Below are 25,863 nucleotides of genomic sequence, written 5' to 3'. Positions count from 1 at the left end.
TGTCCGCTCTCCCTCAGGACCGACAGAGTGCTCTTTGTTGGTTGTTTGCTGATGTTTAGTCCTCCCTCAAATGCACAAGCAATGGGAGCCTTATATTACATCCATGTGATGTCACAGCTCATTTGACTAATACAATCAGGGGAAACTCACTGTTGCTATTTGCTGTTTTGAGAAATGATCGTAAATAACTCGTTGATTTGCTTGATTCAGGTACGTGGAGAATGTGTTTTTGTAAATGTTTGGAGCTGACATTTTGTAAACATAGGTGGTGACCTTTTAACCTTATATCAAAATAGGGAAATACAAGTGGATGATAGTGTTAAAGCAGACTCTAAAACAAAGATTGAGTACAAGGAATGTCCCATTTCTATGTTTCCCCTTACCCAACATGTTTGCATGCTGATGTCACAGTCCTTACTGCTACAGTCCAGGAAGCTACATGGTAAAAGCACGCCTGTGTCTGGGATAAATGGTGAGTAATTCTAGCCAATCTGGGTACGTCCAGGAGTGAAGGAAATTATCTGAAAAATAGCTCAGACCTTATCCTTTTGTTTTTCTTGGTCTCCATAGTGATGTCCAAAACAGGATACGTCCTCAGATAATAAAACACAAGTGGAGGTACGTCAGCCAATAATTCTCCAGCAGAAGAAGGGGAAGAGGGGGTTAAGAAGGCTGCTGCGCTGACAGGCAGGCAGTCCTCACATTGAAAAGTGTTACATGTCCCTCTTAAGGTTGTCTAGACAAAAAGGCAATCTGTTTCGAATTAAAGACTCCACAAGCTCATTGGCAAACTAATGAAGCCTCTAATTTAGCCCTGCTGTCATTTAAATGTTTTACAAGTTTACAGTAAGTCAAAACTTAGCACATGATTTTTCATTTCACATTTCAGGTCTCAGGTTTCATGCAAAAAAAAATGAAAAGCAGTTTCAACTCACACACAAAACATGACAAACTGCCTCAATGCAACGCCAACACATCCTCTACTGTACACAGGGCTAGCATTCATGGTGCAGACACGCAGTCATATAAAACAGGAGGAACAAGAGTGTGTAACTCAAGTAATTCACTGATGTCATGCAAACAGTGACGGGAAGCAAAACGTTATATAACCTCGCTGGTAGAAAACCTCTCCACTGCCAAAACATACATGGGGGCACGATGATGTAATTTCAGGACACACACCATCAAAGTTTACTTACTGCTCAGATATGCTTATGATAGTTTCCCTCTTCAGGAAGGCTGCAAAACACAGCATTCATATCATTAAGGGTCATTAACTATCCCATTTTATTGTTTGTGTATATCCAATACCAATAGTTTTGTTAAATTGTGTTCACAAGAAAAAAACCTGGTATATTGGGACGGAGTGGCGCAGTGGGCTGTGCGTTGATCATCAGATCAAGGATGGCGTTGGGGAACTCCAGTTCGAAACCCACCACTGCGTGAGGCCGTTGTGTCCTTGGGCAAGACACTTCACCCGAATTTGCTCCTGTGGGTACTGTCCACAGTACATGACCGTTACATGCATGATATGTGTGTAATGTGTACTTGAAAAGCGCATTGATAACTTTGAGGTGTAAAGATGGGCGGAGTGGTGCAGTGGGCTGTGCGTTGCTCATCAGATCAAGTTGGGGAACACCAGTTCGAAACCCGCCGCTGCTGCATCTGTAAAGCCGTTACATGTATAATATGTGTGTAATGTACTTGTAAAGCGCATTGATAACTTTGAGGTGTGAAGATGGGCGGAGTGGGCTGTGCGTTGATCATCAGATCAAGGGGGCGTTGGGGACAGTTGGAAACCCGCCGCCGCTGCGTCTGTAAAGCCGTTGTGTCCTTGGGCAAGACACTTCACCTGAATTTGCTCCTGTGGGTATTGTCCACAGTACATGACCGTTACATGTGTATTTGTAAAGCGCTTTGAGCATCTGGAAAAGTGCTATAATAAATGTAAGGAATTATTATTATTATTATGTAAAGAAATGTTTATTTTCCATAATTAACACATACAGTACATTATTTTGACAAACATAAAAAGTGCAATATGCATTCGAACTACAGCAATGTACAGTACAAAAGTTACTGCATACTTAAATATAAAAAGAAAAAGGTTACAAAACTGTGAAGTAACCTATTGTGATCGAAGCTTTCAAACTCACTGATGATTTGAGCGTAAAAGCTTAACAGCTATGAGCCTCGCGACTTCACTGAGCCTCTTTCGTTTTTCCAAAAGGTGCAAAAAAAGACGTGACAGCACTTAAATACGCACATGGTTGATTGACATTATGGTTCACCTATTTTTAACAGCTTAAATGGTGTTTTCAATTTGTCGAGTCGGTTAAAGAACTTTGGTCTTTCACATTTAAAAAAAAAAAAGCAGAAATGAGTTTAAAATGTTGGCAACCCTCAAGGATGAGCTGATTTAAGGTAAAGAAGGTTTGGATGCTAATGTTTGTAATCATATCTTGTCAAAAGATAACTTCAGCTTCACATACATTTTATGATTTGACTGCCATCAATCCATATTTCCTGTGACATCGGAGATTTGTTTCTTGATTTGAAGCCATGCATCGTGACTCCTGACTGTGCTCTCTTAAGAACTGTAGGGAATGATGAGGTCAATAACATTACTCTCATGTTATTTTGGAAGAAAAGCTTGCTTGTGTACCGGTATTCACTCGATAAAAAAAGCAGTGCAAAGGAACAACAAACTCAGAAATGTTTCTGTTCTGTTTGTCGAAAACAGTGAGCATGCCTCTGGCAAAACAAAGTCACAACCTTCTCGCTTCGATCCCATTCATTCACGCACAGACTCACACAGTCACACATTAAAATACACCTCAAAACTGATTTCCTCACTTTTGAATCGACATCAGCAAAATAACTGAATTAAACTCTAGCCCGGTGTTCATCTGAGAAAGAGCTTCATGAACGCAACATGAGGTAACCATTACATTTTACAACCCTCTACGACTAAAACATAAAACTGTGCGGTAAACAACTCTACATTTATGAAACACGTTGCTTTTGTCAAGCTCCATTGAGGGAAGTTCAGCAATGTAGGCTACCACTTTGTACCAGACAGGTTAAAAAATAATCTAAGTGCCAATGGATACCACAATTTGGTACATGTCAGGTGCTCACAGCTGTGAAGTTAAAGGTTATAGAGCGTCTCGTAGCGCCTCATCCTGCAGTCCAACACAGCTCTGTGCCTCTGGTCTCATACTGTAGGTAAGGCACTTGTTTGTCCATGAATCAAACTAAGTTAGAGGTGAACTGATGGCTTTACACACTTAGATACAGCAATATGACTTTCATCACTGTGAACAGCAGTTTGAGAAACAACGTGGCAAAGAGAGTGTACACTCCTCACGACAACAGTTGGCATATTTTTTTTGTTTTCATTAGTTTCTTTTGACTCTCCAGCCCTTACAGATGAGGGGATGAGTGGAGTTGATAACCTCTGCATGATGTGTCAGCTTCGGGGCTCCACTGGTAGTGATCTCTCTGGAGTGTGCAGGTCCTTGCGGGGCCGGGGCAGAGCGGGGGTGGAGGGGGGGTCCCACTGCAGGCCGGGGTCTGGCTCTGGGGACAGCGAGAGGAGCAGCAGTGTCCCTGCATCGGAGGAGCAGGCGGAACACAAGTCCTCCGAGGAGAAGTTGATGCTGCCCAACTTGGCCAGCGAGTTGGAGCGCTTCAGCCTGGAGGGCACGGTGAGGCCGGACAGACGCATGCGGGTCTCGATCTCCTGTGCCCGCTGCCGCACCAGCCCGGGCTTCCCCCTCACGCTGCGCAGGCTGTCGCTGCTGGAGCTGCGAGTCAGGGTGGAGCCGTGAGGCGAGGAGGTGGGTGTGAGCAGCCCGGACCCCACCACTCCCAACAAGGCTTCGTTGCTCAGCGGCACCACCAGTGGCTCTAACCGCACATGGCATGGCGTAGAAGATTTAGGAAAGCCAGAGAACTCTTCCCCCTCAGTGTGAAAAGGGCTGCTTCCTGACATTTGGCATGTGTGCAAAGGCTTCAGAGAAAGCGAGCTCTCGTTGGACAGACCTGAAAGTCTCTCGAGTCTCTCAGCGCGGCGGCGGACCAGCCCGGACCTCTGCAGCTGCAGCAGGGTCTCCTGTGGGTGGCCCACACAGAGAGCCACAGCAAGCTTCTCTTCCTCCAAATCCAGTGTCATCAGCTCAGGGACAGCCTCCGATGCAGCTGCATGTATACCTTTCTGACTCTCATTCTTTACTTTTATTATATCACTATTGCCTTTCGGCTCCGCTAAGTGCTGCTCATCTCTGTGGAGGAGAGCTGCAGGCGGGGGGGCACCACAGTTGGCACAGTCACACCGAGGGCCACAAGGGCGCAGCAGTCCAACTGAAGACTTCAGGGAAGGCTTCAGATGGCCTTCAGAAGAGGTATGGGAAAGTGGGAATGAAGCACTTGGTACTTCAGGAGGACTGGGGTTAAGGCAAAGCTTAGAAACCAAGGGTGGAGAGTCTTCTTTCAGCTTGGAATCACTCCAGGAGAGAGTATGGTGGGAGGAAGCTTTTCCCTAAATGAAGAAAAGAAAGAAAAAAAAATGTTGGAGGTAATTGGTCTTTTAAAAAAAACTTGATTTATGTAATTGGTAACAGCATTTTCATTCTAAAATGAAGCTGTATTAGTTACCACAAACTTACATTTAGGGGACGTGGAGAGCTCAAATGGTTGTTATTGTTGGAGTTTTCATTTAGGGTTGCCAGATCCATCCCGTTCCCCTCTGTGTCCACATCTTGTGTTTCCTCTCCTCCTCCTCCCTCTCCACCCCCTCCATCATCTGGCTGCATGAGCACCTCCATCTCTGCCTCCTCCTTTTGCACCTCCTCCTCATCCTCCTCCTCCACTGTGCTGAACTCCAGCCTCAGCCGCAGCTCCTCCAGGGCCTCGGGGCCCCGAGAGCTGGTCTGTGCAGCGGTCCCATCGGCTGTGGGCCCTACAGGAGGGAGCGGCGGGCCTTCACGGCTGTCAAAGGCCTCATCATCGAGCAGAGCGTCCCTCTCCACATCGTCAATTTCTATAAAGACTTTCTCCATGCCGATAAGGGGGGGGGCCGCGCACAGGCGTGGACGGCTCGCTATCCAGCGCTGAGTCAGAGAGCCGGCGGAAATAGTAGTTGTTGTACGCGGGGTCGACCTCCAGGGCAACAGCCCTGCGCGGAGACGGACACACAGCTCCCTTATCAGACAGCGCCTCCTCGCAGCACGGAGACATCCCCGGCTCTGGGGTCAGGTGGCCCCCCTCCCCCCCACAACACTGAGACAAGCCCTGCTGCCCCTCGGACATCTCACAGTCAGCGTTTGGATGCCACAGCTTGTTGTGACGCTGTTTACTGGAAATACACAAGGAGAGCATAAGTTAAAAAACAGGTCCACTGAGAGAACAAACCACACACACGCACCCACACCCACCCCCACACACACCCACACACGCACACGCACAGTACCTAGCATCCAGGATGCCCTCGTACTCGGCCAGCTGCCTCATGAAGCCTCCGTTCGGTCGTGTGATGCTCCTCTTTTGCTTGACGAAGTTGTAGGCCTTCTCTAGCGACCAGCCGAACTCCTTCATGGCGTAGGCGATGACAGTGGAGGCGGACCGACTGACGCCCATCTTGCAGTGGACGAGACACTTCGAGTGGTTCTTTCTATGGGGGAGGATTTAGTTAATAATAATAAATATATATAATAAATATTCACCTTTAGGTCCACAAAATATCTATTTCTGATAAATTGAACCACATCTTATGATTTCTCAGTCGATGTAGCTTGTTCCGTTCATCTAAGGATGTTAAATTAGTGGTACTAGTGGCTGAAAACTCAAGAAAAAAACTCCTAAGTAAAAGTGTTCATGCTAAACCTTTCTAACATATAACATTTTGTTTACCTTCACAATGAGCCACTTATTCAGTCAGATAAATGATCAGAATACTTTGCAACAACAGGTTGAAAAGTAAATCGGAAACTTTCTAAATCGGAAACTAAGATTTTAATTACTTGCAGGGTTCATACACTTTTTCACCAATGATTTTCAATGACTTTTCCATGACTTTTACCTAATTTTCCATGACCTAAAATTACTCTTTCTCAGCGGTACCACTGAAAATGGTTTATTTTAACATGGAACAGGAAAATAAGGTCTGAAACATGTTGTGCCTATCTAAAACAAATCAAATAGTAGGCGTACTAGCTTCTACACGCTAAAGCAACTAAAATCTCTCTCCAGCAAAATACCTCGTCAGTTAAATGCCATTTTACGTTTCATTACTATACGATACAGTATTTATTATCATTATAGTATTACTATTTTGGCGATTAGATCAAATATAAATTATATTTGATGCAACTTTAGTTACATTTCCATGACTTTTCCAAAACTTTGGGAAAAATATTGTTTTCCATAACTTTTCCAGGGCCTGGAATTAGCATTTTGAATTTCCATGACTTTTCCAGGTTTTTAATGACCGTAAGAACCCTGAACTTGACAAATGAGGATAGCCAAGAGAAACATGAGATGCATAAGCAACATGTTTTCTTTCCCTCTAAGGACTCACTTTGCTTTTACAATGAAGTTGTACGTCTCGTTCCAGTGAGCCAGCAGGTCCGTGGCGTCCTCATCGTAGACGCGGATGTTGTGATAACTGAAAGTGCCTGGAAAGAAGTTGTCTATTTCTCTGGTAATGTTGAGGATGTAGCCGACCCTGGGGAGGAAAGATAATGTTAGCTCATCAACAACATTCTTTCTTGCTCGGATCATAACGACAATATGATTTTAGCATGTTATCTTAGCCCCTTCATAATATTAAATAAATTACCCGGACTCTTGGAGCTCCTCCAAATTAGATGCGTTCCATTCAGATCCCTAAAATCAAATGAAGAAAGATATTGTTTGGATTGAGTGTATTTTCATTTCTGTTGAAGATGGTTGTTTCTCCAAAGACGGGTCAGTTCACATGGACGCATTCTTCCCTTTTAATCTCAGTTATTCACAGGAAACTACATAATGTAACACATTCACCAACATATCTGTTACATATGTAGTTTCCTGTGAATGACGCATACTGTCTCTTACATTCACCAACATATCTAAGAGACAGTATGGGTTTTTTACCAGGTAGACATGGTCAAAGATGAGTGTGGGTTTGTCCATCTGGCCCAGGATCAGCAGCATCTCATTGTCGATGAACTCTTTGTACTCCTTCAGGTTACAGTTCATGTGTTGCTCCAACTCTGTACGGATCTGACAAGACAATTACACAGTATTTGTTTATTCTTGTGTAGGGTTTACTATTGTGTTGTTGTAGATGTGAATGTCTATTCATTCTGTTTAAACCCTGTATTCGTGCACAGTTGAAGAAAAAGCTTTATCAGTGTTTCCCAAAAATGTAAATAAAGAGATTTCAGGATTTCAATTGTAATAGAAAAATAATTTGAAGTCAAAAGTAATTGCAAAGGGTATTATCAGATTTGGTGTTTTAGTCTTTTTTGCTGAGCTAGAACAGAAAATATTTGGTGATGATGTTTGACCTCATCGTTTCCCCGAAGTAGCCCTGGTGTGATTTATAATAATAATAGAGCGCTGCACCAGACTGTTTGAAGAATAGCATCGATTTCATTCCGTTATTGTTACCAAATATGTTTTGGTTGATAATGTCTATCAGTTAAACCTCAATAGATCTTCACATGTAAAAAAAGGCAGCCCTGTAAGAGAGCAAAAATGTAAGCACACCAGAAAATAAATGCAAAGCAGTGTTATTTGAATGTGTGTGTGTGTGTGTGTGTGTGTGTGTGTGTGTGTGTGTGTGTGTGTGTGTGTGTGTGTGTGTGTGTGTATGTACTAGTACTACTGTATATTTACCTCTTTGCAGGTGATGTTCTCAAGGTCTCTGCACATCATGATGCTTCTGAGTTTGGCTTTAATAAGGCACCCTGTCCTCTCTCTTTCCGAAGGCCTACCAAAGATGAAGTCTCGTTAAAATTCCACACAATTTCAGTTGTTCCTGAAATGCAAAGCTATCTAAACAGCCGTCGAAGTGTGATTACTTTAAGTCACATGTGTCAAACTCAAGGCCCGGGGGCCAAATCAGGCCCGTGGTGGATTTAATTTCGGCCCGCAGGATAATTTTAAATTACTATTAGATCCGGTATATTGCACGCACACCTTCACTCAATCATGAGGATCTCCTCAGCTCAGAGCCTGAGCCCAAACATTGATGAACTTGCACCCAAGATGAGATGCCAAGTATCTGGCTTGAACTAGCATCAGAGCAGCAAACTGAGTTTCAATGAATGTTTCCTTCTGCACTTTGTTTCTTGAGACAACAGGGCATGTTTGGTTTTTCTTTGAGGGAAATAGTTTTTTTTAAGCTGCTGTTGGCCTGTGGAAAAATGTAATCATAAGAAATGACTCCGGAAAAGCTGCAGATAGAGCCATAAGAAATGAATGCAACTGATTATTTAATGTTTAATGTTGTTTTTATAGGCAATCATTTAAGCTTTGTTAGTTCCAGGTTTAATATGTGCAATAAGTCATTTCAATAAGTTTTGCAATAAACATTGAACCAGTCTGGCCCTCGACTAGTACCCATTTTTCTATTTTGGCCCACTGTGTATTTGAGTTTGACCCCCCTGCTTTAAGTGATCACATAAAGAATCATATTGAAGTTTGTGTTGACTGACTTTTCCACAAACATGGTGGGTGAGTCCGGCCTCGTGATCTCCAGGTCCTTCATGGCGTTCCACTCGTTGATGCAGCTCTGCTCTGAAGCAATGCAGCTCTCGTAGTAGCCCATCCAGGTGAGAGCCATGCCCCCAGGGAAGTAGTTATACCTGCGGGACACCTCGCAGGCCTTGTGCAGCACCTGCAGGGCGGACCTACAGTGCATTTGGAAAAGATAAAGGTCATGGTTGTAGTTGATAAAAGTCAGAGTCAAACGTTGTGAGGAATTTTTTTTTAAATGTCTATCTGTGCTAGGGGCTCAATACACTTCAGAATCAGAATACCTTTATTAGTCCCACAGAGGGGACATTTACATTGGTACAGCAGAAAAGAGCCAAAGACAGCTTATTGTTACTAAGAAACATGCGTAAAAAAGTATTAAAGATACAAAAATTACAATAAAAAAAGTTACACAATTTACAAAATACACATCCTGTAACAGTTCTGAGGATTTAGCAGCCATGTATATATTGCACAGTTATCAACGGCATATATATTGCACATATTGCACTTCTCTGCAGATGCATTTTCAAGTCAGCAGGTGGCAGGATGACTCAGCGTTGCCTCACACAGTCGCAAATGTGTTTATCAGAAGATTTATTGTGGTGTGTCATGAAGCTACATTTCTTTTGACAGCCACTGTGGCTCCAGAGGTTGCTTGTTACTCACCACATAGCCTGCACTGACACGGGTTTGAAGACATGAGTCCGAGTTGCCGTGTTCACAGTAAAACCCCTGAGGAGCAAAGAAAACAGATGGTTATTCCCCTGAGCACAGTGCAGCTCTGTGTGTCTCATTTCATCTCGACAGGCAGGTGTAGCTGCAGTGCTTGGTGCAACAACAAAAAAGGAAATATCAGTGCTGGGTTAAATGCTGCAGCGGGGGTCAGACTGACAGAGAGAACTCACCCATCTCCGTCCAGATGGATCTTTGTGTCACTCCACAGAGGCAGCGCCATGCCGATCGAACAGCTCTTGCTGGAAGAGGAGAGAAAAATAAATAACAGGCGAACACAAGGAAAAAATGACATGTCATTTTCCACAGTGTTGAGGTAATTGCTATATTCTTAGATTACTTAATGAATATCAGTGACTCTAATAAGTGATCCTCAGGGACACATGTAATGGCAAGATAACATTTTAATTGCTGCTGTTTAACATACAGCATCCTGTCCTGAGCAGCCCTGCAGGGAATACATCAGGTGTGATTTACTTTGGTTTTCTGTTGTGTGTCTAGGTAGCCGGTGCGTTCGTCTGGCTGGGCGGGGTTTCTTTACTTACATACCTATTTTTTTTCATTCTTTTCTGTCTGGTTTTCTTCTACTTTGTTACATTTCAAATGGTGAAGGATGGTGTCTGTATAAGCTTTGTGTATTCACTAATTACCTTCATAGTGCATTTGTATATTCACCAATAATTCTTATACTAGTATACTAGCCAATAAAATATTCAAACACAATCAAATATGTTCTTACATTCGTTGCCCACTGACTTTTTTTAACATGCTTAAGCAAGACCATTTCTAATTGTGTCTAGTTTATATTCTATGATGTAATAATATATATTGTTATTAGCAAATGTCTTAACTACAGTAATGTTGTTTAGCTTATTTCCATGTAGGAGTGACATTAACTGCAATTTATCCAGAATCAAATTGTTGAACTGCATATATTTTCAGCAGCTTTTATCATCATAATTTATGTCATAATCATCCACCTGACTTAAAAAACGCTGTACTGTTGATTTCTACAATAAACACCATCACGTGGTGCTGATAGAGGGGATTCATCAACATTCAAACACTATTGTTACTTTTTCTGATTGTACAGTGCATGTTTAGGAGCTCCAGTCAACTAGAAACACAAAGCAAATTAAAATACTAATTAATTAATGAATAGACCATTAGTTTAATTTAACAGAAAGGCAAACAGCCATCATAGACCCCCATACAGAAAGGGTTAACTCAAAGTCACAGTCAACTTTATTTGTGTGTACAGACAGAGAGATCGAAATTCCGTTTTCCACAATCCCGAATACAAAAACAAATATATATAAAAATATGTATGCAAATATGTACAGTATATACCTATATATATATATACACAATCAAAGACACATTTATACATATGCACACATTAAGACCTAAATAAAAGCACAACAATCAATATATACAAAATAACAGTCACTTCACTCTGACCTGTCTTTGCTGGTGAAGTCGATCCCCAGCATGATGTTCTCCTCTGTGTCTTGTCGCCCACTGGTGTAGACCACCACCATGTAGCGTACCCGGTCAGACCACGCTGTCTCCAGACGCACCGCCTGCACGGTGAACACACAGTTTAACTACAAATACAAAGCCAGACCTTTTCGGCTAAGAGTAAGAAATCCTGTTTCCTGTTGTTGCCTGAGAACAGCCACCAAAGGAAACAACATTCAATTCCTGCAGTATTTATGGAAGAGGCCATAAGACTGTTAAACACCTGAACTTTTGAAAGAACATCCATAACATCTGTTTGCAACTTATATATATACAGGGTACATACACTTTTTCACCAATGATTTTCCATGACTTCTCCATGACCTTTACCTAATTTTCCAGCGGTACCACTGAAAATGGTTTATTTTAACATGGAACAGGAAAATAAGGTCTGCATAGAAACATGTTGTGCCTATCTAAAACAAATCAAATAGTAATCAAATAGTAGGCTTACTAGCTCCTACAGGCTAAAGCAACTAAAATCTCTCACCAGCAAAATACCTCGACAGTTAAATGCCATTTTACGTTTCATTACTATACTATACAGTATTTATTATCATTATAGTATTACTATTTCGGCGATTAGATAAAATATAAATTATATTTGATGCAACTTTAGTTACATTTCCATGACTTTTCCAAAACTTTGGGAAACATATCGTTTTCCATAACTTTTCCAGGGCCTGGAATTAGCATTTTGAATTACCATGACTTTTCCAGGTTTTTAATGACCGTAAGAACCCTGTATATATCAATATTCCAATTACTTGTATATAGACTATTCTGCACAATTGTATCTGGTTGATTGTGTTGCACTGTTGGAGGAGCCTGTGACCTAAGATTTTCATTGCCATAACTACACTGTAGCTATGTGCAAATGGCAATAAAAGCATTGAATCTTGAAAAGAATGTTTCTGAAAGGTAATTACTTTAGGTATAAACACGCTTTAATTTAAGTGTGTTGAATAAAAGCTAACACCAGTCATTCAGTATCACACTTCAAACGTGTGGGTTGAACCATACTTAATTAAAATAATGCAAAGTGAGGCAAGTGTGTGCTTTTCATGCCCAGTCAACATAAAAGTTTGAAAATCTGATCGTAAAAAAACAGCAAATACCGTAGAGAAGCGAAAACCTTTAAAAGCACCGAATCTGCTAAATCTGTGCCTAACAAAGTGTCAAAAATTTAAAAAAACTTGAATACAAATTTGAAGTTATAAGGGAACGAGTCCCCAGGATGTAAGAAAGCACAGAGCTGGTGAACATAACATTTAATAACTGAGCTTTACACTTACACACACATACACACACACACACACACACACACACACACCATGGAAACATTTGGTAATGCTCTCCTGAGTGCGTTCAAACCTGCTCTCATGAGCTAATAATTACAGTGAACAAATGAGCACACAATAAAATGCATACTGGAGGGTTTGTCGTGCCAGGTTCTTAGTCATAGGCCTGTTTGTGTGTGTATGTGTGTGTGTGTGTTTTGATGTATGCATATACTTATGTTGTCTCTCACCAGTTTGATTCGGTCCTCCGAGCGAAGGATGTTTATCATCACCTGTAAGTGTTGAGGTAAGTCGCCTGTTGAGGAAGATAATAAAGAAATAAATGTTCCATGACGAGCACAGGCTGGTGGTTATAAATCTACCTCGTCATACAAGCTGACACTTTTTCACTTGAAAGACAGGATCCAAAGACACATTTACTATATTTCCTCTTCACAATGATGAAGGAAAACATAATACATGCTGGGGCGACAATAAGCTTGTATAGTTAAAAGCATTGCTGTAGTGAAGTGCAAATAAGTGTTACAATGCACTCTTGTGTTTAACAATAAAACCATTTTCCTGGAGACATTACTTAAAACATGTTTTTATATCAGCTGGCATTTGTTGTGACGTTTTAGAAGTGAAGATTGATAATAAAACAGGGCGTGGATGTGGACCCAGAGCAATGCAGAATATCAGCTGATCCAACTATGTTGAAATATGTCAACAGGTAGACGGATCACGTCATCCTGACTGTTTTTATAACAGCTGCTGGCATGAAACGTAGGGTGTTTCTCAATCGCGAGTACGCTTGCTTGGTAGCACATGTCTGCCGAGCATCTTGCTTCAGAAGCGAGTCAAGAATACTTCCTGCCATTCGGAAAACGAAGTGTGGAACACGCTAGCAAGTGTGCAGGTGTGCGTCATATGAGAGGCCCCGCCTTACATCTTCCGCCTTACATCTTTGGGGAAATTGGTCCGTGCGCAAAGCATTGTGGGGATTTTAAGACCGCGAAGTCTACTCATGTGCAGACTCGATATTTCTCCAAACGGAGTACGCCGGGCTCGGTAGATTTCCAAGTATGCTGGAGATTGGAACAGTACTTCGGCGGCACTCGATGACGTAGTATACTTGAAATAGTGGCTCTGAAGCAGCTTTACTCGCGATTGAGAAACACCCAGAAAGTGCCCGCAGCAGCAGGTCATGACTCATGCCATCTTTGTATCTCACAAAACCGCTGCATGTATTCTCAGTAAAATTACAAACATGTTTAATATTTCTCCAGAATATGTCTTTGGTCATTTTCTCTTCTTTCTGGTCCATGTCTTAACATAATGCATCTGTTTTTGCATTACGGTTTGAAAGTATTTCAAAGTTCTTTATGTTTATGTTAAAATGTATAGCCTAAGAATGATTGCTCTGATATAACTTAAAGGGGACCTATCATGCAAAATGCACTTTTGTACGTCTTTTATACATGAATATGTGTCCCCGGTGTTCCAGGGAACTCACCAAGTGTCAGAAAACACAACCCTCTCTATTTTCCTCCATACCCAAATCTCTAAAAAAGGGGCTGCAACGGATCTGATAAAAACTGATCCAGATTTGAACACTGTCCTGACGTCAGGACGGTGGTGCTACGGCTATTGGGCCAACTCCACCAATCAGGAGGAGACAGCCACGGCCATTGCCGTTCAAAAGCGCTGGAGACGCTGTAGTACATATGCCAGGCCAGTAGATGGTGCTGTTCTCACTGAATCTGCCCAGAGCTAGAAATTGTCAAATTGAGCAAAATGAGGCATGGCTAAAATGCATGATCTGTTTGGTATTTTGAAAAAAAAAAAGTATAAATATGCCTTATATAGGTATGGTCCTACACTATATTATTCAAATATAGTATGATAGGTCCACTTTAACAATGCATGACTTTAGGTTACAAAAACAAAAACAGATGTTTGGCAAACTGATTCAAATGCATCTTTAACTGGAGCACATGCATGTGGAAACTGTCACAAGGGTAGTGAATTGTTCTTTATATATTAAATATAAAAAATGCAATGCTAGGCAAAACACATATTGTCAGGATAAGAAAAGCTTTTTGGAATATGCTAAAAACTATTTCGCCAATATGTGATGAATGCTGTTAAAGCTATAGCTTCATTTTCAATATCTGCTACCAAAAACATCTGGTTAAAAACATGTAATTGGTGTTATGATCGTTTTGATGGATTCGAGTGGATTCAATTTCAAAAAGTCAAGTGATATTGTGGCCTTAGTTTTTCGTCCTGGCTCTGTGGCAGCCAAGAGGGCATCTGCTCTGAATAATAACAGCTGCAACATTCAACAGCACTACACAGAAACATAAATATATCTGCAGACAATTCAGTATCAAGTGTCCATGTTGAGGCGAGAGGTTCAAACCAGTTCAACTCACTTCCTGCTACATCATAAACTACATCCATTTCCTATAACATATTATTCTGTATGAGTGGATTACACTGATTCTCCCAAAGGGGAATAGCTAACTTGTATGTCAAAGAAAACATCAATTAGGACACACCTAAATAGTCAATTTCCACAACACATTAGTGTGGCTTCAGAGAACCTCAGGTAAGTGTATCATATCTAAATGTATATAAACTCTGGCATGTCATGTTTATTTCCTCAAAACTGGCGGGTGAAGATACCTGATTCTTGTTTAAATTACTGATGTTAGGATACCAGTTTACAGAGCAGGAACACCTTTATCAAGCACTTGGCAAAAGTGACCCAACTGCCTACTTTTTTTCTCAGGCCCACAGTTGCTGGGCGATGATAAAACTATTACCCCGGGGCAAATGTTTTTGAAAACTGGCTAAAATAAGGGTTTGATAGAGTGGATAAAGAAGGCCACCACTGCCAAAACAGACTTTGACCCAGTGTGTTGGATTGAGGGGGAGTTATTGAAAGAAACTGAATATAATATACATAGCTATGTTTTAATTTTCATATAATCATCTGAAACCATAAGTTGTGTTTTGTCAGTTTGTAATCACATAAGAAGCTGGACACAGGATTTGAGGCGGGGTCAGCTCAAACTCAATGTGCTTTAAACAAAAGGACACATGCAAGGCACAAAGGGTGCAGAGCAAAGTGTTGTACATTCACCCGATTTACCCTTTACTCAGAAAGGTTTGGTCAGTGAGTGAGGACACACAAGGTAATGCAAACAATCAGGGCCTCTTCTAATCGTCAACAGAGGTTTTGCTCACAGTGCTACCATGAGCTGGATTTAAACTTCAATCTTCTCAAGCTATACGTCTAGAACATACTTATCAAACAAAGCAGCCTCCATTCTTCTCCCCTCAGCTCAAAACATTTGCTGTAGTGTTACAAAGTAAATCACATCAACTCTTCACACACAAAAGATGAATTAGATAAAACCCTACATTTAGAAAATGATGTGGATAACAGGTTGTGCTTTTGGGTTTCTTACCTGCATGTTTGTGGTGAGGATGTGCTTTCTGTCCCTCATTGCTCCCCTGCTGCAGAAAGAGAGCAGCGCCCTTCACCATAAAGTAGCTCTCACTCAGGCTGCGAAACAAATGGGAAAGAGCAGTTACAAGCACTGATACACAGACGCTATACATCAGACACCACGCCGCAGAGCAACTCAGCAAAACATCCGAGCCGGTTGGTTGGACTGTGAGGCTGAGAAATGGGACACAAGACAAATTCAATATTCAGATTTAACAGGACAGTTCAGTAGTCTTAGCCAGAGAGATGAGCATAAATCATGGCCGCCTGCAGCCGTAGAATTACCTCAGCAGCTGAGTGGAAAAGCCCAGCTGCCACGTTACAGAGGCAGACCTCAGGTCTGCAGCGGCCGTGAATCAAGCTTTGATCCTGAATGCTTATCTGTCTTTTTTCTGCTGCATGGGCCGCGCTCAGATTTGACTTGTCAGTTCTCTGCTGGCTTGCTGTAATGCAACACAGACTAAAATAATTGACTTAACTGCAGTTGTTTGTGATAATTAAGTCTCACAATTGCCGAAAAAGCAGCAATTACCGGTTCACACCTGCCTGTAAAATCCCTTAGTTTTACAGGTTAGCCTTTGGAGCTGTCAACAGATGACATAAATTGAGAATAGCAATAAAAAACAAGCGAGGATTTTCCTTTGGGCTGAATTCAATCATTCCATTTGACTGAAAAACAATGTGCACACATTCATAATAAAAGGGTGGAGCACCTGCACCTATTACACATATTCTGTGTGTGCAGTCTGGCAAACCAGGACATCTTTAAGTAGGTACTAGCTAATTGCTTTAAAGAGCAATACTAATAACAGCTTCATATTGTTTTTAACTGATGATACCTTAAGTTTGACAAGTCAGGAAAAAAAGTCATAATCTGAATCCACAGTTGTCACTACTAGACATGTTTGTGACTTTCCTACTAGTATCAACCCATGGACATTGGCCGTTTAAACAGGTATCGATGAAAGTCTTTCACCATCACATTTTTGTATTCAGCTTTGAAACTGTTCCCTCCTTCTGCTCTCTCTGATCCGACTTTCAAAACCTACGTACAGAGGAACAGGCCAGGGACAAACAGATGATTTTGTGGGAACAATGGATTTCGTTTTGTGCACCTCAGAATAAATTCCCTCGCCCCCGGAGCAGAGGGAAAAGTTCCACATTGACAAAGCACGGGGGCGGACACTTCTCAACAAGCTTTTGTCTCACTTTGGTGGATTTCTGTGTCAGTCTCTGTTCTCTGTTTGAGATTTATGAGGCTGTCAGGAGGGTCCACTGTCAGGGAATGATGGATAATATGAGGGGAAGGTGGCAAGAGCAAGAAGAAGGCTTCAGTCTTTTCACTGCTCAGCACTGTGTACAACTCTCAGCTGCTTATTTTCCTATTTTAACTAAACTAACCTTTAGTCCTCAGATAAGCCTTGGATAGATGATAACTTCCCAGAGAAAAAAACACATCAAACTTGCACTCTTCATGTGTAAATTTAGAGCTGTCCTATTGATTTACAGTCTTTGTTCAGACGTCATAATTAAACGGCCGCAGATCTTGACCTGCGGCACTATGCTATCAACTTCTCCACAAACACGAGGGCTAAAAATACATCTGGTATCAAAGCAAACAACGACTATGACAGAAAAGCTTGCCAGATAGCTCAATGATTCCAAAATAGAACAATATAGCATATATACCTCTTTTCCAGACTACGATGAAAATGTATATGGCTGAACAGTCCTGAAATATCACTAATACAGTCATTTGTGCACCACTGCATTTCAGCTATCACGGGAGGCAAACTTATTTTGATTGAAGTCCACTATCTCATATCAGGTGGGCATGTTTGGAGATAATCTGCTAGCCTGAAATGACACCATAGCATCTGTTTCAAAATGACCCATCAACCATTCAAACATTTACAGTAGATCAATAATTACCAATATATAAACAGCAAGTTATTTAAACCTAATTCTAATCTGAAAAGCACAACCACTGAGCAGTAGGTCCAAACCTAGTGTTGGATCTCAAATCTCATCATAGACAGACCTTATTTCCTCAAGTTCAAACCCCATTTCAGAAGAGAGAAGGTTTGACTCACATGCGGTTTATCTCACTCTGGGTCAGCACAGCGTTCTCCACAAAATACGGTAGCATCTTCATCACGGCCTCATGAATGTGTTCTACCTTCAGATGCATCCTGTTGACCGACACCAAAACGAAGGCCTCCCCGTCAGGAGCTACCTCCTTTTCATCTGCCTCCAGAAACAGTGAAGGGACATAAGGAGACAAAAGGCGGCTTCGGGTCTTTCCCCGCCGCTTTTCAGTGACAGACCGTCTGACAGGCTGCACTCATTTGCGCTCCTCAGTGAAGAAGTGCCGTCTGTTCAAATGCCACTCCCTCTCTTTCCTACTCCTCCCTCATCTGAGCGTCTGTGTGTTTGAGTGCGAGTCACTGCTGCCTGGAGGGATGCACTGCAGCCTCCACCCGCTGCCTCGGGCACTCACAACCGTGCCTTCAGTCTGTTCTGTCTGTGTTACTCTTTTACGGTAGGTTAAACATTCACATCCGTGAGAAAGGAAAGCAAGAGGGAATTCCACTCTCTTGTTTATGACAAACACTTTCCCAAAGAGACACAAAGTCAATCGTATCATTTCTTTGGCCCTTCAACAAGATTATGTTTAAAAAGCTTACAGGGAATAATGAATCTAGTAGATTTCCAGAGGTGGATTTCTCCTCCTTTTCAGCATGAACTCTGAGACTTCCCTCATCCATCAGGTCTCACTCAGTACAAAGAGAACAACAGGTTTCCTCTTTAGCCAAACAGTAAAACAGGTCCACAACTAGCATCTTGTGTTGCTGTCCAACCAGAAATGTGTCCAATGCCCACTGAGTGTCGTTTTCTCTCTCTCTTCTTACGTCTTACGGGGAAAAGAAGGGCTATTTTCTAATTTAAAAAAAACTAAAAATCAGATGGAGTAGTTTTGGCTGAAACCTTTACAATGGTCATGTCTCCATGTGTATGGCACCTTAAGGGTCAACAGAATCCAAGGTAGTGCCTCCACGGAGCTTAGCACATGGAAAGGGCAGTGAGAACTGGCATCTTTCATAGCTCTGACATCTCATTATACCCAGAGTTAGAACAGAGGGATTAGCCTGTCTCTCTCCTTTAAGTGGATGGAGCCGGCTGTCACTCACTCAGATGTAGCGCATAAGAAATACAAAGTTTTAGATAATTAAAGAATAGCAGGAAACATATTTTATGTCTAATGTACCAGGAACCACAGTGAACATTTCTCTTATACATATTTTTTATTTTTTTAGATGCATGGAAGGAAAGGACTGAAAACAATATAATCATGCAATGTCAGCTAGAGAGTTGTTGACATCGAGCTGCAGATACATCTGTTTGTGGTTTGAAAGCTATACTGTATGGGATATAACTTTTTTTTTTTTTTTCACACACACACACACACACACACACACACACACACACACACACACACACACACACACACACACACACACACACACACACACACACACACACACACACACACACCACACACACACACACCACACACACACACACACCACACACACACACTACACACACGCACACACACAGCACACACACACACACACACACACACACACACACACACACACACACACACACACACACACCACACACACACACACACACACACACCACACACACACACACACACACACACACATCACCACACACACACACACACACCACACACACACACACACACACACACACACACACACACACACACACACACACACACACACACACACACACACACACACACACACACTATACACACACACACACACACACACACACACACACACACACACACACACACACACACACACACACACACACACACACACACACACACACACACACACACACACACACACACAATGAAGTGGTATGACTCTAATCTAATCTGGTAGGATTTCCTGACAGACGTTAACAATAGCTCTGCGACGTAGACAACAGGATAGATCTACTTTTATTCTCGATTAGAGCGCTGTAAGGACGACATGTTTGTAAGCCAACCAGAAAAACTAACATTGCCCTGGTTTCCTCGACAAAAAGCAAATGGGATTTTTCCATTGGGTTTAAGACTATTTCCGAGAATAAAATCTGTGGCAAATTACATTTTAATCAAAATTCACGAGTCGAGAAATTACTGATGTTTTATGTTGTACAACGTTAACATCATTTCAGCTTGTGTTAAATAAAAACCCTGTTTCAGGAATCTAACCACACTTAACTTCAAGAAGCGGGAACAGAAAGTGGAAAATGCCAACTTATTTCCATTTTTTAGGAGTCATTATGGGACCACTCCGAAAACACTGATTACTACCAGACACTGTATTTCTCTACAAGCTTGCATTGGTTTAGTTATGTGTCAGGTGGAGACTTGGACAGCTCAGTGTGGCAGGTGCAAGGAGAAGGCAACTTCCACCGTATGAGAGGTCAAGCTTTATACAAGCAGCAGGTAGGAATACTGGCATGTTAATGATGAGGCATAGCATGTTTCAGCAGCAGTAGCAAGATGAACGTGATGAAGTCCAAACAGGGCCAGATATCCTAAGGGTCACTGCTCTCAGCAGGTCATCATGTGTATTGGTATGTGAGAGTAGTACGCTGGATTACACCAAAGACTCACGGACTAAAAAAAGGCTCCACAGAGGCAGTGAGCAGGCTGGTTTATTTAAGGTCTCAGAGTGTTTTGCACACAGTGAGGATAAAAAGCCTCCTCTTGAGGCTGCCCGTTGCATAATGCTGCCATTCTCTCACTAACACTACTGACAGAGAGGGAGGAAGAAACCTCCTCAGATGTCAGTAGAGTCACGTAGGGCTTCAGCTGGAAACAAATTACGTCATCATGTCAGTAAGGAAACCTACGATAAAGACTTAGAGATGGAGCTGCAGTTTGCCAGTCTATATTTCTAAGATCCACACATAGTTTACATATCGGAGGGAGTCAACCGCTGCACTTTTTACATCTATATTATCACTACAAGTCTTGACAAGTGTGCTATTTGAGTGGGAAAGTGTTGTGGTGAGTTTAAATTAATTATATATTTCTGTGGAGCTGCAGATTTCTCGTGTTAGCCTCCGTGCTGAACCCCATATCTCAACACAAACAAACATGCATAAACCCATATTCAGTTTCTTGCTCAACTGTGCTGTGTACAAGGTGTTAGGATTAAATCATACCTTGGCCCAATGCCACCAACACCTGCACAATGTTTATGTTGGCCTCCATCAACCCCTTTGGGCTTGTCATCATTATCAAGGTCAGTTGGGGAACAGCAAGCATCAATACTCCCACTTGGCAATCGTATGGCTGTCCTTCGATGAAGCTATCTATTTAGTTTACTAGATCACTGCACCCTGATATTAAGATAAATATGTCTGTCAAATAAAGGACAACTCATATGCCATAATATTAGAAAACAGGAATTTACAAGTAATTTATTGCATTACGTGGCCTACTGTACCAAGCAATCTTGTGGCAAGACAGGGCTTGCATCATGCACAGGACATTCTCATATACATGGGACATTGCACAGGCTGTTGCATAACTGAAAAGAAACGGAACTCTTAGAATGTTGCTTATTTTAGGGTCACAAGTCTTCTGCTTTTTCAAGAAAACATTTCAGTCCAAATCCAACTGAGGTTTTCAGGACAAAAGATATGAAAAATCACAGACCACACTAAAGCAAATTAAAACATTATAATAAGACTTTTGAGTAATCGGTCATTATTTTCTTTCAACCGAGGTATCTTTAGTCCATTTGTTATTTTGTATTACTTTTTTATGCCGCGAGATTTATTAACACATCTCTGATAAACACAAGATTTAAAGTGTATGTGCACGATTCTTGTTAGAGAAACTCTGTTTTACAATTTTCTTGATTATTGATAAAATACACAAGCAGCACTTGGATTCCTGTGGATGCTTTTCAGTACAAGAGTTGTTGTATTTCAGTGGTAGTATTTTCATTATGGACGATAATTGCAAAATAACACCCAGAAGGAAACCTTTTAGTCAGCATAAAGCTACACAGTGAACATCACAGTACTGCCCAAAACAAAATGTATATTGCTGGTGTTACATGAAGTCATATAATAAAAGAACACAGTCAAATTGTAAGTTCTTAATACTTGAAAACATCTTAAAAACATTGAAACTTCAATGAAAACTGTGCAAAAGCTTTTTTCAGACCCTAGTCCATCCTAAGCCTGTAACTATTTGATTGACAGCCAGATTAAAGACTGCCGTGCCCTGACTGCATATTGATGGTACAACTTTAACACAGTGAGAACAAATGTATGATTTTTTCTATTCACAAAATGTCTTCACCAGCGAAAGGAAAGCTGTCATAACTTGCAGGGTGAAAACCAAACATTTTGGTAAAAACATCAGTTTTACCAAAATTCCTAGAGTCTTAATCCACAGGACAGAGTGCAACTTTTCATCTTTTGTTGAGAGACAAATAATTAGTTGTTCCTATTTTTGACTGAAAGGGGTAGAAAGTTTAGAAACAGTAAATGTTCACAAAACCATTTAGTTTTTTATACCCAGTAAATTACTATAACACATAAGTTCCAAAATCATGATCGGCTTTCTTTCAATTCAATGCCGTACATTCGCTCCACACAAAGAGCTACTGAAATGCCAAGTGACTCAACTCATAATGCAACGTTCAAATAAAAAATGCAAACTTGTCTGTCAACACACTACTTGAGAGACTACTGCGAATAACAGGGTTTGACAGTTGGAAGACAATTGGCAAGATGAGGAGATGCCAACAAGACAGACAGAAAGGTGTTTCATTACACTGACACGTAGTCACCCTGATTTGTTGATGCCAGCTAGTCTTTCGCCACTCCAGATTTCACCAAATGACTCAAAGTAGATTTAGCCAATCAGTCAACAGCACCTGTGTATAAAAGTTGCTTTGCCAAGTACCATGCAACAGAAAGGCTAAACTGAACTTGGAGTAAACTTACCTCTGATTTATTCGCCGTTCATCTTCACTCCCAAAATCCTGCAATACAGATAAGGGAAAAGATTAATAACACACCAATGCTGTTGCAACATTTTGGTAGCAATCATACGCATTGATAATTAAAGTTAACAAGATAACCCACAACTGAATCACTACACAACAAGTTCAAGTACGTTACACTTCTTGTGGCAGATACTACCTATAGTGAAGTCACTACAAATACAGGTGTGTTACGTGCGTTTAATAACATCCACACCATCAGGTGGAGCTTGAAAGAGGCAGAGGATGCAGACATGATTTAAAGCTCCTCAACGTAAGATATTACTAAAATAGCATAGAGGAAAGCACGGTGTGCAACAGATTACATAAAAAGCAGTTGCATGACAAGGGTATAATGGGGGCTGATAAGCATGGCAGTGTAAAGTTCAGCTGACCAGCCTGCACACAATGCAGCACTTAAACCCAAAGGCATTTCTTTAGGTCAGTCACAAACCCACCTTTTTTACAAAGGAAAACACCACACATTTAGTATAATTTAGGGCAACAGTTAGGGAGGATGAGGGAGTGACTATGGAGGATGCTGAGCATGTTAAGAGGTTTGCTTTGTCTGGTGGTTTGGCACTCGAATACAGCAGATACAGGTTTGAGAGACTCATATCCATGTCTGCATATTGACCATTTAGATTAGGTATAACAATATATAACACAAAAAATAATGGTTAGTTCAAATCCCTAAGTGACTTTGACTAAAACAAGAATCAGCCATTTTAGGAATAGTAAACAGAAACCAGCCCCTGTCTGGGAAGGTCTACAGCCGAGTCAAATATACTTAGCAGGAAAAGAAGAGAAATGTTACGGCATGCAGAAGATGAGTACAATTTGCTTGAAGAGATTAATTCTGCAAGACGAGCATGTTACACTGCATGACTAACTTTCCATTATTGTGCATTAGGTGATATTATGTCATGCATTAACTGCTTCACACAGTAGTACTCCAGCAGCCCCCCCACCCCTCATCCGCCGATGACATCATAGCTGCAGCAGCAGCAGCAGCAGCCTTATCTGTCACACCTCACACACTGCTGGACTACACCAAACGCTCCAGAAAAAACACAGAGGCGCAGAGACGAAACAAGTCATATCAATAAAGCTAATGAAACTATTTTATTAGGAGCCATCTAACTGCAAATTAATAATAACTATGTATGGCATTTAATATGTTGCACAGTTTTGAACATGCTTTGAAAATGTAAGTTTTCATCTATTGATCAAACATTGATGGTTGTAAATAAACCCAGTTATATCATATCTGTTTCCTCTGATTTGGTCATGTAGACTGTAGAGCAGAAAAAGGCGAGCTTTCCTGTTTAAAGCTGGTGGTTAGCGCCCTCATCTGGCAGTGAGGACCAGGAACATACTTGTACATGAAAGTAGCAGAGGAAGTTATCTTTAAATGGTTATAGTTGAGGCAAGGACAATCACTTTTTCTAGCTGTGACTGCCCAGTTAACTAATAGATCAAACTGGGACTATTTACTGCCATAAAGAGGTATATGAAAAGCTGAAAGTTAGATATCTTTTCCCTTTTTGCTTTTTACATACTGGAAATCTCATCTATTGATCAAACATTGATGGTTGTAAATAAACCCAGTTATATCATATCTGTTTCCTCTGATTTGGTCATGTAGACTGTAGAGCAGAAAAAGGCGAGCTTTCCTGTTTAAAGCTGGTGGTTAGCGCCCTCATCTGGCAGTGAGGACCAGGAACATACTTGTACATGAAAGTAGCAGAGGAAGTTATCTTTAAATGGTTATAGTTGAGGCAAGGACAATCACTTTTTCTAGCTGTGACTGCCCAGTTAACTAATAGATCAAACTGGGACTATTTACTGCCATAAAGAGGTATATGAAAAGCTGAAAGTTAGATATCTTTTCCCTTTTTGCTTTTTACATACTGGAAATCTCATACTTCCCCATACTTATTGGAGGCAGCAAATTAGAAATTGACATAGAAAGACTGTGTGTAGTTGACTGACTGGCTCTGATGTGTTGTCTGCTAAAGAGAATAAAGTAGAATCAAGCCACCAGACTTTTACAGACAAATCTGAGATTTAATATTAGTAAATGGACATGAATTTAGCAGTATTGAGACTGCAGTGACCACGTATAGTTCTGCTAATGGTGTGCCATACAGACTGTTGGATATAGCTATATTAATGTTGAGGAAAATACGTTATTTCAATGTCAACCAGACATCAAATCCAGCTAACGTTAGCTTAAATCATTCATAAGGCACTTGTCAAACTCGCCTAGTTTAAAAAAAAATAACGCTACATTTAACAGGTGTAGGGATATTTTTGTAAGTAATGTTACTGCATTTAACAATGAGAACATCTACCCGCCGTATTGGCATAAATGGTGGCCAGCAGCTTCGGAGTATCATTAACGAAGACGTTTGCTTGCTAGCCACAGACCTAGCTAGCATCATGATACCTAACGGTGCTAATTTAGCCCCAATCAGCGGGCCCCTTCTCCGGCATCATCCCGCTCATCCTCCGCCTGTCCGCCTCCCGACACCGGAGCCACGGTTCTGTTCACCCGGGATCAGACTCACCTCCCCCGCGGTGGTGGTCGCTGTGCTGGCGGTGGATGCGGCGCTGGGGGTCGGGGACCGCTGCAGAGTAACCAACGCCATGGCTGGAAGATGAGGAAGCACCGGCCGGCCGCTGGGCCTGGAGAGCTGCTAGCTGCGGAGCTAACGATACATCCAGCTGATGGAGGAGAGGAACTATCCTGCAGGCAGGGCTGTCTGTGCAGGAAGTGCTGCCTTCAAGGCCCCGGCCATCCTTATGGCACTGTGCACTGTATAGTATCAACAACAACAAAAGTTATATGAAGTTCATTTGTATACCCAAGCTTATTCAAAGTGCTCCATATAGGGCTTACAATGCTATAAGACAAGGTATTAGAGACACACATTTAAGTAGTATTTCAAAAAAGAAA

General features: G+C 41.5%; 1 protein-coding gene across 1 annotated transcript; it reads right to left on the bottom strand.

The window, feature by feature from the left end:
* Positions 1–1,970: 1,970 nt before the first annotated feature.
* On the bottom strand, positions 1,971–25,701 carry ssh1a (slingshot protein phosphatase 1a). The gene is given in 16 exon segments (XM_034148790.1): positions 1,971–4,543; positions 4,671–5,078; positions 5,080–5,359; positions 5,474–5,674; positions 6,581–6,727; positions 6,842–6,888; positions 7,138–7,266; positions 7,885–7,978; positions 8,706–8,900; positions 9,415–9,480; positions 9,654–9,722; positions 10,942–11,063; positions 12,533–12,597; positions 15,761–15,858; positions 22,864–22,901; positions 25,475–25,701. Coding segments are annotated over 16 exon segments (3,111 nt in total). The 5' UTR covers positions 25,556–25,701; the 3' UTR covers positions 1,971–3,472.
* Between the last annotated feature and the right edge of the window lie 162 nt (positions 25,702–25,863).

The sequence above is a fragment of the Trematomus bernacchii genome, unplaced genomic scaffold, assembly GCF_902827165.1.
Source record: "Trematomus bernacchii unplaced genomic scaffold, fTreBer1.1, whole genome shotgun sequence".
NCBI classification, from domain to species: Eukaryota; Metazoa; Chordata; class Actinopteri; order Perciformes; family Nototheniidae; genus Trematomus; species Trematomus bernacchii.
The sequence above is the reverse complement of the archived record's forward strand: the minus strand, read 5'-3'. Positions and strand labels throughout refer to the sequence as shown.